General features: G+C 36.9%; 1 protein-coding gene across 2 annotated transcripts in view; it reads left to right on the top strand.

Annotated features, from left to right (window-relative positions):
• The window catches only part of CBL (Cbl proto-oncogene), a 118936-nt gene that overhangs the window by 95964 nt on the left and 10326 nt on the right, over positions 1 to 12646 (top strand). The window contains exons 10-15 of one of the 2 annotated variants that reach the window (XM_056794229.1): positions 3962 to 4093; positions 4496 to 4555; positions 8844 to 8938; positions 9366 to 9521; positions 11227 to 11324; positions 11852 to 12034. In XM_056794229.1, coding sequence (XP_056650207.1) covers positions 3962 to 4093; positions 4496 to 4555; positions 8844 to 8938; positions 9366 to 9521; positions 11227 to 11324; positions 11852 to 12034 — 724 coding nt within the window. Of the gene's footprint in view, positions 1 to 3961; positions 4094 to 4177; positions 4556 to 8843; positions 8939 to 9365; positions 9522 to 11226; positions 11325 to 11851; positions 12035 to 12646 lie in introns of both variants that reach the window. The other variant, XM_056794228.1, reaches the window with a different exon arrangement.

Genomic DNA, 12646 nt, shown 5'->3' with positions numbered 1-12646 from the left:
GAAGGAGAAGGGACTGGGATAGGTGACAGCTAATCTAGATAAAGATGAGACTGGGGAGAAGTAGCTGAGGAAATGGGTTTCAGATGTGGGGGCAAAAACCAAACAAAACTAGTAGGCTCCTGGAGAGAGAATCTGACCTCTAAAAAGTTGTAGAGAGGATAGCTCATATTTTTCTCTTTAATCCCTACAGAAAACAATCCTGCTTCCTTACCCTTTTTGCCATAGCCTTCCTAACCCTGCTACAGATTAGGATCAGTGGAAGATCACAAGGCTTGAGACATAAGAATGACAGTTTCCATTGGGAGGAAATCTATTATCCTGCCAAGATGTTAGCACTTGGACAAAGTCTTGTCTGCCTTATCAAATTATGGTTCGAACATTTTTCAATTATTTGTAGATCAAAGAAGACATCATAAAAATGATAGTGAATAACAGAAATATAATATAGTAAAATGTATAGGATATACTTAAAGCAGTCTTCTAAAAAATTAATATCTGAAAACATTCAAATAGAAAAACATGATTAACAAACTACAATTTTAAAAACTTAAAAAGTTGACAAATCAGACTAGAATGGATAAAACTGAAAAGAGTGAGCAACTGAGTAATATAACTCACACAGGGAAAAAAATCAAGGTGAAAAATTCACCCTTACAAAGTTGCTAAACACTGAAGGAGAAAGTTATACCACTCATATATAAATACTTCAATGGATCTCTGATCTCGTTAGCTTGAAAGTTCTATCTGCAGATCTCAACCCATCAGTGCCTACATATCCTGTATGGCTCTTATCCATGGTATCTTCCCACAAGTCATCCAGATGATTTACTCTCTGGAGGTCTTCCTCCCTTTCTCCTCACATTGTAAGGACACCAGTGGACATCTCTTGCTGTCTACTTTTCTTTCCTCAATTTGTGAGCAACCCCTCTTATTATCATACAATTTTCTGACGCCAGTTTATACTAGTGCTTTTCAAAGTTACTCATTCTTATATTTATTTATTTTTATTTATGTATATATTTTTAAACTCTTACCTTCTATCTTGGTATCAATTCTAAGACAGAAGAAGGCAATCAGGATTAAGCGACTTGTCCAGGGTCACACAGTTAGGAAGTGTCTAAGACCAAATTTGAACCCAAATCTTTCTGATTCTAGACCTAACTCTGTCCACTATGCTACCTATCTGCCCCTTACTGGTTATATTTTACAGCCTGTTTATGAACCCATCTCATGCCTTTTCACTGCCTCTAAATGAAATTCATCTTTAATTTTCTTGTTGGAGAATTGTGGTATTCATGTTTAGTTGCCATATAGTAGCACTAGTAGAATTTTGATGTTAAAAAATTAGCCTTTGCTCTCATGGGAAGCTGAAGATGTTCTGGGAGCTATAAAAATTAAATTAGTCTCTAGTAATAAAAGTATTATATTTTATGAGTTTTATTAAAGATTATTAGAAATCAAGGATACAAAATAATAAACCCACATACCTAGGACTGATTAGCCATTCACATCTTATTCACTACATCTTGCCACGTCCGAATAGAGAGGCCGAAGTAGGTGTTACAGCCAGTTTAAATGCAAATTGTTATCTCACCCAGGTGGGGACTCAGGTGAGATTATAGGGAATTCTGGGAAATACCAAGGACTTCTGGGGATTGAAGTCTAGGGTTCAAATCTCCATTTTACAGAACTTTGCAATTTTTTGGAAGCATTTAATGTAATCAATCACTCTCCTCTTACTCAACTCTGTTACCAATTCACTTTCTTTTTTTCTGCCTTAGAAAGAAAACTGATTGGTTCTAAGGCAGAAGAGCAGTTAAAGGCTATGCAATTGTTGTTAAGTAACTTGCCCAGGGTCACACAGCTGGGAAGTATGTGAGGATAGATTTGAACACAGGACCTCCTGCCTCCACATCTGACTTTCTGTCCACTATGCTACCTAGCTACCTCAGCCAACCTACTTTCTATCTATACTGTCTGTTTCAGATATGCATACTGATGAACAAGCCCTGCAGGTTATCTATCCAAATGTTAATATGGAAAATAGACATTCTTCATCTCTTCCACATGAAATTGGGAGTCACTAGTGACTTTTAAGTTAGGCTAGATTGGATTCAAGATAGGCTAGAGATGCTGAACTTAGTTATTAAGTTGTAGTAATAACCTAAGCCTCAATTAATGATCTAGACTGGGGAATGAAGACAGTCAAAATGGATAAAAAAGAATGAGTATGAAATTTCAAGGGAAAAACTGACATAACTATGACTAGATAAAAGGATTAAATGTTAGCCTAACTTATTGTAAAATCTAGATCAATCTTTATTTTCTCATCCCTAAGAAGTGCTGCCTTATGGTTTCCTCTATTGCTTTGTCAGCAGAAATTGAGCCCTTTCTCCAAACAAAGAAGTAAGCACTGCTCCAGAAGACGAGATTCTCTTTTTACCCCTTCTACTCAGCAGTAATGACAGGTCTAAGTGCAGGGCAAGCTGTTTTTGTTAAGGAAATATATAAGCTGTCATCTTATTATTAGTGCATTCAATATACATTTGACTAGCTTCTGTCAGTTTTGCTTTCTGTTACAGAAGCAGAGAGGCATTTCGCATGTATCATTTTGCCAAGTACTAATCTAAAAATTCATCATTCTGCTTTGTGCAGATACATAGAAAAAGATTTACATTTTTTTGTTTAGTTTCTGTCCTTGTTTTCTTACTTTAATTAAAAGATAAGTGTTAATTACTTCTGTTTATTGGACTGAAGTAACAGATTTTTTCAAAATAATTGAAGATGTTCTTTAGTAAAAAAAAATTTTTTTTCTTCTGTAACTATTTCATTCACCTTAGGGATTCAGCAGATTTGACCTTTAATGGATATCTGTTATGTGCAAAAAAACACTGGAATGTGTGGGGAAAGTCAAAGATTAAAACATAATCCTCCATGAAACTTAGTCTAGTTTGGACTCTTGAAACATTATGTATTATAGTTATTTGTGTAAATTGGTGCAGGTGGGCAATGTCAGCCGGCATTGTTTTTCATTCAGAAACACTTAAACAACTTTGAGATCACTTCCTATAACCCATGTAGTAGAAGTATAATTGAAGGACTTTGTTAAGTCTGATCCTTTCTGGCTAGGAAAGATTTTGTGTAAGATATGGCACTCGGGCTGTGGAAAGCAAGTGGTGTACAGGCTAAGTGTAACATTGATGGATGTTAACAGTATAGAACATCTGTGGCTATTGGAAGGTAGTCCACTTTGTTTGAAGTACATAGCACATATGGTTGAAGGAGGAAAAGTAGAAAACTGGAAACATAAGATGTGTACCTGATTATAGAGGTGGGAGGATATTGAATGTAAAGCTAAGGAATTTGACCATTTTTTAGTAGTCATAAAGAACTATTAAAGGTCTTTAAATAAGAGGATACATGGATATATTCATGAATTCCCTTTTGGTTCCTATTTTTTCTTAAAGAAAGTCCATATGAAGTCTACCTTTTTTTTTTTAATGGAAACTTGAATCTGCTTTCTTATTTTTCCTGGTAAATTGCTGAAGTTGATATCTTCTTTCTCTTTTCCTAGCTTTTCCTGAGCTCCATTTTTAATCTTGAAAAACATTAGCCATCAGCTTTTCTTGAAAGAAAGTAAGAGAAAAACAGAGAGAGAACAATTTAAGAAAGATTTTTTCTACTTGAAGTGTAATGAGCTCTTAAAGGACAGCGGCACCATGAGGGAAAACTTAAGGCTCTTTCTTCTTTCAAATGCATTCTCTGATAATTGGATCCCTGCTTGGCATTTAATGGGTTGAGTGCCCTCTCATGGTGGCATGAAGGCAATATAATCCCAGGAGAAATTTATATATTTTGGGAGAATATTTTTTTAAATAAGGGTTTGAATGACTGTGATCTGGGCAGACGCTAGACACTGTTTTGGAGAAAATCTGTTATTACAACAAACTTTTTATTTTAGGTTGAACGGCCTCCTTCTCCATTCTCCATGGCTCCACAAGCATCTCTTCCTCCAGTTCCACCACGCCTGGATCTTTTACAACAGCGAACATCCAATCCCTCAGGTGCTTCTAGTCCTGGAACTTCTTCTAAGGTAAAGACTTTCCTATCTCTGTTATTTCTCGTTTTTTACTGCTGAGCAAGTAGATGCTTACCATATTCCATTATATCTCAACAGACTACCCCTGGCTCCCTTCATAAAGATAAACCTTTACCAATTCCTCCCACACTTCGAGATCTTCCTCCACCACCACCTCCAGACAGACCACATTCCATTGGGGCAGAGAGTCGGCCTCAAAGACGCCCACTACCCTGTACACCAGGCGACTGTCCATCCCGGGATAAACTCCCCCCTGTTCCTTCTGGCCGCCCAGGAGAATCATGGCTTCCCCGGCCAATACCCAAAGTACCTACAGCTACCCTAAGTCCTGGTGACCCCTGGTCTGGCAGAGAACTGACCAACCGGCACTCACTTCCCTTTTCACTGCCTTCTCAGATGGATCCTAGAACTGATGGTCTTAGGCATGGAAGTACTTTCAGCCTGGATGCCCCAGTGGTGAGTCAATTTTACTATCCAACAACTTAAAAAAAAATACTTGCATACAGTATTGTGAGCTGGTGTTGTGGGGGATAAAAATCATACATTGGGGGAAACCCAGGTAACTGTACTTTAAAATAAAGGTCACATGAGGACAGGGGCAAATCCTAAAAGAGTTCAGAAATGAAAGAGATCATTTCCAGTGAAGATGATCTGGGATTTAATGAATGGGTAGAACTTATAAATGGGAAGGAGGGTTTTCCAGGTTTGGGGGACAAATAAGAAAGTGTAGTCTTTAAAAAAAATTTTTTTAAAACCCTTACCTTAAGGGTAGAATAACCTAGTATTGGTTCCAAGGCAACAGAATAGTAAGGGCTAGGCAAATGAGGTTAAGTGACTTGGCCAGCGTCACAGTTAAGAAGTAGCTGGGGTCAGATTTGAATCCAGGGCTTCTCTCTAGGTATAGCCTTCTATCCACTGAGCCACCTAGCTACCTGTAGGACTTTTTAAAAGAATGATAAATAGACTTGTTTGAAGTAGAGGATCCATGGGTGAGAACAGTAGGAAATAAAACTAAAAAGGATGGCTGGAATCTTATAGAAGTTCATGAACTCAGGTCAAGGGTGATTTTATTATCTGGGCAGTAAAGAACTATGGAGATTGTTGAACAATTTATTTATGGCATGGTAAAAGTGATTGTTTAGGAAGATTAATTTTGTGGAAATGTGAAAGATGAATGAAGTGGGGGAACATAATAACTAAGCAAAGAATATGAGCATTGAGGTAGAAGGATCTGTGATGTTCTTTTATTCATGACTATTTGAGCTTTGTGACTTAACTGCTCTGGGCCTCCATTTTTTTTATACTGTGAAATGAGGAAGGTGAACTAGATGACCTTTAAAGTCACTTCCATCTCTAAACTGATGATGTTATGATTATAATAATCTAATTCATTAAGTGACTATTATAATATAGAGTGCTAGATGTTGGCAGAGAAACATAGTTTAGGCAAATGATAATCCTGTTCTTAAGGAGTCTGTAGAAATAGTGTGATAAGATATGTCTGCACAAAAAAAACTGAAACACAAAAATACATGTTAGAAAGATGTTAACAGATGTAAAATGTTAAAAGATGTAAATAGTTAACTTCCATGGGAGTGGAAGAATAGGGAGTCATTACTGACTGGGGATATCAGGGAAAGAGGGTTTCCTCCTGGGTAGATAATATTTGAATTGGACTTCAAAGAATGAGTAAAATTCAGTAGTCAGAAAAAGCCTTTTAGGCAGCAGAGGAATGAGTTAAAAGGTGAGGAAACAGTATTCCAAGCATTGGAATCATCATGAGCCAGAGATATGAAGATGGCTTAATATAGGATATGTATGGAGAATAATGATTTAGTCCACTTTGACTAAAATGTGGATTACATGAAGACAATGGGTTGGGAGGAAGAGAGAGCTGGGAACAGTATGAGATAAATCTGGAAAGGTAGGATAATGTTGGATTGTGAAGATTTTTTAAAGCAAAAAAAATTTTTTTAAATCAAATAACAATGATAAAGGAAAAATTGGGAAGAGAAATGAGAGCTATGCAAGAAAATGATCAAAAATTATTTAGGGGGCAGATGGGTGGCTCAGTGGATTGAGAGCCAGGCCCAGAGACTGGAGGTCATGGGTTCAAATCTCGCCTCAGACACTTCCTAGCTACGTGACCCTGGGCAAGTCACTTGACACCCCCCCTTCCCCCATTGCCTAGCCCTTAACACTCTTCTGCCTTAGAACCAATACACAGTATTGATTCTAAGACAGAAGGTAAAGGTTAAAAGAGAAAAGAAAAAGAAATACACTTAAGAATGAGAGATACATATAGTAAAAATAAAGGGCTATAGCATATATATAAGAATATACTATGCCTCAGCTGATACAAAGAACGCAGGAGTAGCAATTATGATCTCTGACAAAGTTAAAGTTAAAATAGATAGAATCAAAAGAGAAAAATGATTAACTATATTATATTAAACCTATACACACCAAATGTTATAGCATCCAAATTTCTAAAGGAGAAATGAAATGAGTTACAGATGGAAATAACAGTTGGGCGGACTTAATCTTCCCCTCTCAGAAGTAGGTAAATCCAACCAAAAAATAAATAAGAAAGATGTCAAGGAGATGAATAGAATCTGAGATAAGTTAAATATGATGGCTATCTGGAGAGAATTGAATGGGAATAGGAAAGAGTATGCCTTCTCAGTGGCACATTGTTACCTTTACAAAAATTGACCAGATATTTGGGCACAAAAATATTATAGTTAAATGTAGAAAATAAAAAATATTAAATGCATCCTTTTCAGCCCATGATGTGAAAATAATTGTATATGATAAGAGACCATGGGAAACAAAAAGCAAAAACTAATTGAAGACTAAAAAACTTAATCTTAAAGAATGAGTGGGTTAAAGAACAAATGAAGATTAAAAATTCATTAAAGAGAATGATAATGAGACAACACACCAAACTTATACAGGATATAGCCAAAAGTAATAAATTAGAGAAAAATATATATCTCTAAATGCTTATATTAATAAAATAGAAAAAGAAAGAATCAAATTGGGAATGCAGTTTTTAAAAATTAGAAAAAGAACAAATTAAAAATCCCCAACTATACACCAAATTAGAAATCCTAAAAATTAAAGGTGAACTAAATAAAATTGAATTTAAGAAAACCATTGAATTAATAAATAAATCTAGAAGTTGTTTTTATGAAAAAATTTAATAAAATTTTAAAGAAACAGAATCAGTCTGTTTATATCAGAAGAGTTTGACATTCCTTGTAGGTTAGTTAGTTTTATTCTTCCTCCATTACAATTAGGTCAATTATAGTCTCCCTCATTACAGTTATAAAAGAGCTAAGTAGAGAAATAAAGAGTGAATTCAACTTTCTGACTATCAATAAATACATAAAGGTCATTTTGACATAAATGTTTATAATAGAAAATGTTAATTTATGTTAACACCACATATCTAATGTCTTTCTAGAATAAACTCAGAAGCAGCATGATGTAATGAATAGGGTGCTGAACTTGGAATCAGGAGAACCTGGATTAAAATCCTGTTTTAGATACTCACTAGTGGTATGATCCTGGGCAAGTCATTTGTTACTGTTAAAAGAATCATTGCCTTAAACTGTGACCGCGGAAATATGGTTTCAAGACATTGGCTTGAGTTAAATCAAATATAAAGTGGTCGCCAGGGAAAAATTCCCAAATATGAACTATACCCAAGTCAGTTGGGTTTTTAATGGAGATTTTAATTAATACAAATAAGGAATTAATGAGAGAGAGAGAGAGAGAGAGAGAGAGAGAGAGAGAGAGAGAGAGAGAGAGAGAGAGAGCGAGAGAGCAATGAGAAAAGTCCTAAGAGAGAGATCAGTCAGTCTTTAATCCACTCACCACAAGATTTGTCCCAAGCAAGATTCTAGTGTTCAGAGAGACCCACCAGTTCAGCTCCTGAGCTCCACTTCAACTTCCAAGGCTGCCTTCCTCCTTCAGAGGCCTTCTGATTCTCCTTTTAAAGAGAATTTTCTCCTATGTCACCTCCCCTAAGTTCTCACATCTACCAATCACAGTAGTCGTTTTCACAGGACTGACCATTCTTAATTCACACCTTCTTTAGTTCTCAACTTCTCTGGGTTAACTAAAACTTCTGAGTAAGTTCACACCTCTTTGCCCCTTGCAAGTTTACAAGTTGCCTGACCTTTGTAGGTATTTAGCACCTTTTTGTATTAGATCTAAAAATAGTCTTAGCTTAAGGGTCTTAGCTTCACTTTAAGTATGGGTTAAGTACTTTTCATTGTTCAGTAAAGAAGTTCACAACTTTATCTTCCCCTAAAGAATGCTTAAGTATGAGTGGAGTAATGTTAGAGTTCTCACATTCCTGATCAAGTACTTTCATTGTTTAAAATGGGGCATGGTCTTAACCAAATCTTCTGAAGTAGGGTCTGAGAATTTTTAACACTCACACATTTAAACCCTGTATCCCTTAATGTAAAAAATAAGGGTTTGGAACTCTTGCCTCGGTGGCCTTTAAGGTCCCTTCCAGCTCTAAATCTTTAATACTATTGCCTTGATTCTTGCATGATCCTTCTTAGATGAGTCTTGTTAAGGGACTAAAATCAAGTACTTTAGTCACTTGTAATAAACCTAGGGGTGAGACATTGGGAGAAAGGTCTGAGTGGTCACTTGTATTTAATAAAGGCAAAAGAGAAGTTTGAATGTATTACTGCTTTTGAGCATCTTTTTTTTCTCATTCCAGAACATGAACAATAATCCGTTAGTTGGGCCAGAATGTGAGCACCCTAAAATCAAGCCTTCCTCTTCTGCCAATGCCATTTATTCTCTCGCTGCCAGGTATGCTACTAAAGCTAAATTTGATATAAGAGGTTCATATGGGGAATTCAGAAAGTTTTTTGAGCAATTAGCTTCTAGAAGAGTTGTCAGAAAAATTCATGATAACTTTTTGAATGAAAAACGAACTCTTGGTACATTAGGACCCAGTCATTGAAATAGAACTTCTGGGATTAGTATTGTCAAGTACCAAGGAGCCATGCAAATGTTGCACATCTTTAGCACAGAAACCATACCTGTTATTCTAGCTACTTCCCCTGACAGTAGAATTATTGGATTCAAATAGGTTAACCTGAATTTGGAACTTAACTTGCTGCTGTTTGACAGAAACCATTTTGAAACTATTCAAACCTTTGACCTATTTGTTAGCATTACTTGATTGGATTTATTTTTTCATACTGTTTTCTTTTCTGTTTAATGAACCTTCTAGACCTCTTCCTGTGCCAAAGCTGCCCCTTGGGGAGCAGTGTGGAAATGATGAGGACACAGAGTATATGTCTCCTTCTTCTCGGCCTTTGGTACTTCCTGTAGTCAACCTCCAAAAGATAGATGTGAAAAGACCTTTGGAGACAACCCACAGTTTACAGTAAGTTTCTAACACTCCCAAACTTTACTAATTCTATGATTATGACTTTTCTTTTTTATTCATATTTTTTAAGAAGTTGTATTAATGGGGGCAGTTAGGTGGCTCAGTGGATTGAGAGTCAGGCCAAGAGACGGTAAGTCCTGGGTTCAAATCTGGATTTGGACGAGTCATTTAACCCCCATTGCCTAGCCCTTACCATTCTTTTGCTTTGGAACCAATATATGGTATTGATTCCAAGACAGAAGGTAAGGGTTTAAAAAAAAGTTGTGTTGATGCCCTTTGCTTTTACATCATACTTATTTCCGAATAGGCTTTTTTCTCCCATTGAAACCAGTAATCCCTCAATTCTTCAGTGTAAAGAGAAAGATACTTTTCTCCTCTCTCCTTAGGCATTCTAATTCCACAAGTTTCTTTTTATTCTTTTTGTCTATATTGTCATAGACATTGTATATGTTGTGTCCTGGTTCTGCTTACTTCGTCATTGTTAGTTCATACAATGTTTCTCTGAAAATAATATTCATCTCTTTTTAGAGCACAATAATATTCTATTACATTCCAATACTACAAGTTTTTAATTTATTTGTTTATTTTTTTTAAACCCTTACCTTCCATCTTGGAATCAATACTAGACAATGGGGGTTAAGTGACTTGCCCAGGGTCACACAGGTAGAAAGTTTCTGAGGTAATTTTGAACCTAGGACCTCCGATCTTCAGGTCTGACTCTCAATCCACTTAGCCACCCAGCTACAGCCTATTTTTATTTTATTTTTTTTTACAAATTACATGTAATAAATTTCCACACAAGTTTTCTGAAATTATATGATTATCTCCCTCCCTTTTCCCTTCCCCCTCTGGAGCTGGCAAGCAATTCAATCTGGGTTATACATGTATTATCACACAAAATATATTTCCATATTATTCATTTTTGCTACAATCTTTTTTAATACAGTTTTCTGTTTTGCTGCCACCTTGTTTGCAAACACAACCCCCCCTGCCCCAATAAATTTTCTCTGCCATTTTAGAGGTAGCTAAGGTGGTATAGTGGATAGAGTCTAGGACCTGGAGTCAGGATGACCTGAATTAAAATCCTATCTCAGATACTTACTGGTTCTGTAACTCTGGGCAAGTTACTTTACCTCTGTTTGCCTTTGTTTCTTCATCTGTAAAATGAGGATAATAATAGCACCTACTTTTCAGAGTTATTTTGAGAATCAAAAAGTCCTTAAGCTGGTGCATGGCACATAATAGTTTCCATATAAATATTTGTTCCCTTCCCTTCCTTCCCCCTTTGCTACCATAAAAATTGCTGTGCTGCATATTTTGGCATATTTAGGTCCTTTCTGCTTTTTTGGTCTCCAATTTTGGATACTGCAGGTGTCATCATTGCCCTATTCTGTATGCTTCCTCTTCATTGTTTCTCTCTTAATTTACCATTGACTAGTCAGTATTAAAGCAGAGTCATACTTAACTTTAGTTCTTACTCCTCTTTTTTACTAACAACTCCCTTTTTTCTCAATATCAGCAAAAGCTTTAAACTATACACATCTTTTGCTTTTTCAGATTGACTATACAGGCAAGAAGAATGGCCTCTGAGTAATAGTAGTTAGAAGTGACTGTCTTCTCTTCTGTCTTTAAGGTGACATGAAGACTAGGGTTGTTTTGGAAGAAGTTTGTCATGCTCTTTTTTCCTTTTTCCCCCATTCAGCGTATTTGATTCAGAGCAGCAGGTTGATAGCTGTACCTATGAGGCCATGTACAACATTCAGTCGCAGGCGACTTCTGGCCTAGAGATCAGTACATCGGGTGAGTATTCATTCCTATCTTAAGCCCAGTGAGTGGTTGAGCCTTTGTCCTTTTGGCTCATGTTAACAATTAGACTGAAGTGGATGGATGCTGTGAGCAGTCTATAGTTAGTACCTTCTTAGGTTGAAGGATAAACTTTCAACCAGTTTAACACTTTTTTACCCTATGCTCATTGACCAGTCTTTTTGTTTGTTTGTTTTTATTCCTTCTCAAGTCCTGGGGGTGTTTGAAGGTTACTTTGCCTGGGCCTGCTTTGTTGGCTTCTCCCCTCTATCCCTTTTCTTTTCAGCAACATGAAATTCTTTTGTGTGTGGGTGGGGAGGCCTTAATTCCCCTCTTAACTAGCTCTGAGTTGAAAGGTTAAGAAGCCAGCGAACTCCAGGCCCCTTGCTTTCCTTTGAGGTCAGTTGTAAAATTGTTGCTGGCCTTTGAGAGATCTAAGGTTTTTTTTTCTGAATTAGCTATGGGATTTGATTTGTTCTGCCCCCAACTAACAAGTATTTGTAAAATATAACTTCTCTTGTTAGTTGAGGGAGATTTGGCTACAACTCTTGCCAGCAATGGTCCTGAGGAATCAGAGAATGAAGACGATGGATATGATGTCCCCAAGCCTCCTGTGCCAGCAGTCCTGGCCCGTCGAACTCTTTCAGACATCTCTAATGCCAGCTCTTCTTTTAGCTGGATGTCTTTAGATGGTGATCCCACAACAGGTGAGTGGACCTGTTTCCAGGCCTCCTGAAGTTTGGAATAGCTTGCTATATGGTTTTAGTCCTAAAGCAGAGACAACTTATGGTGCGTGCGTGCTTTCGTACCTGAAGAAAGTAGGCCCCAAGCTGGATCACTAATAATATTAGCCAGTTATTGGCCAATCACCAGTAATATTGATCACAGTGTTTAGCCAAATCTAGGGCACTAGGGCACTTAAACCACAGCTCACACTCTGGAGCCATTAAGATTACCAACTATTTCAACTATACATAATGATATTGGTAATTAAGCTTGGTGCTTAAGAACAAATGATCATGGTTTCTGGCTCCTTTCCCATTAGAAAAGAGAGTTTGTTGAATCCAGAGATAACTCTAGGGAGATTTAGGAATCAGCCCACAGTGACTATCAAGGGCCAGACTTCTTTACACCTGTTGCCAGCCAACAGGATTGTAACTGAAGTTGCTGTCACTTTGGAAATTTGATGCAACTCCTAGGGCAACAGCTGTTCAAAAGGAAATAGCAGGGAGGGTTGCTTTTTTGGCATCAACTCAACCAGGGATTCTTCAGTTCTAAAGTTCCTTCCCAAAGGTTGAGTGTGTTCTCTATACTACAAT

The sequence above is a fragment of the Monodelphis domestica genome, chromosome 4 (assembly GCF_027887165.1).
Source record: "Monodelphis domestica isolate mMonDom1 chromosome 4, mMonDom1.pri, whole genome shotgun sequence".
In the NCBI taxonomy this organism is placed as follows: Eukaryota; Metazoa; Chordata; class Mammalia; order Didelphimorphia; family Didelphidae; genus Monodelphis; species Monodelphis domestica.
This window is presented reverse-complemented; position numbering and strand designations above follow the sequence as displayed.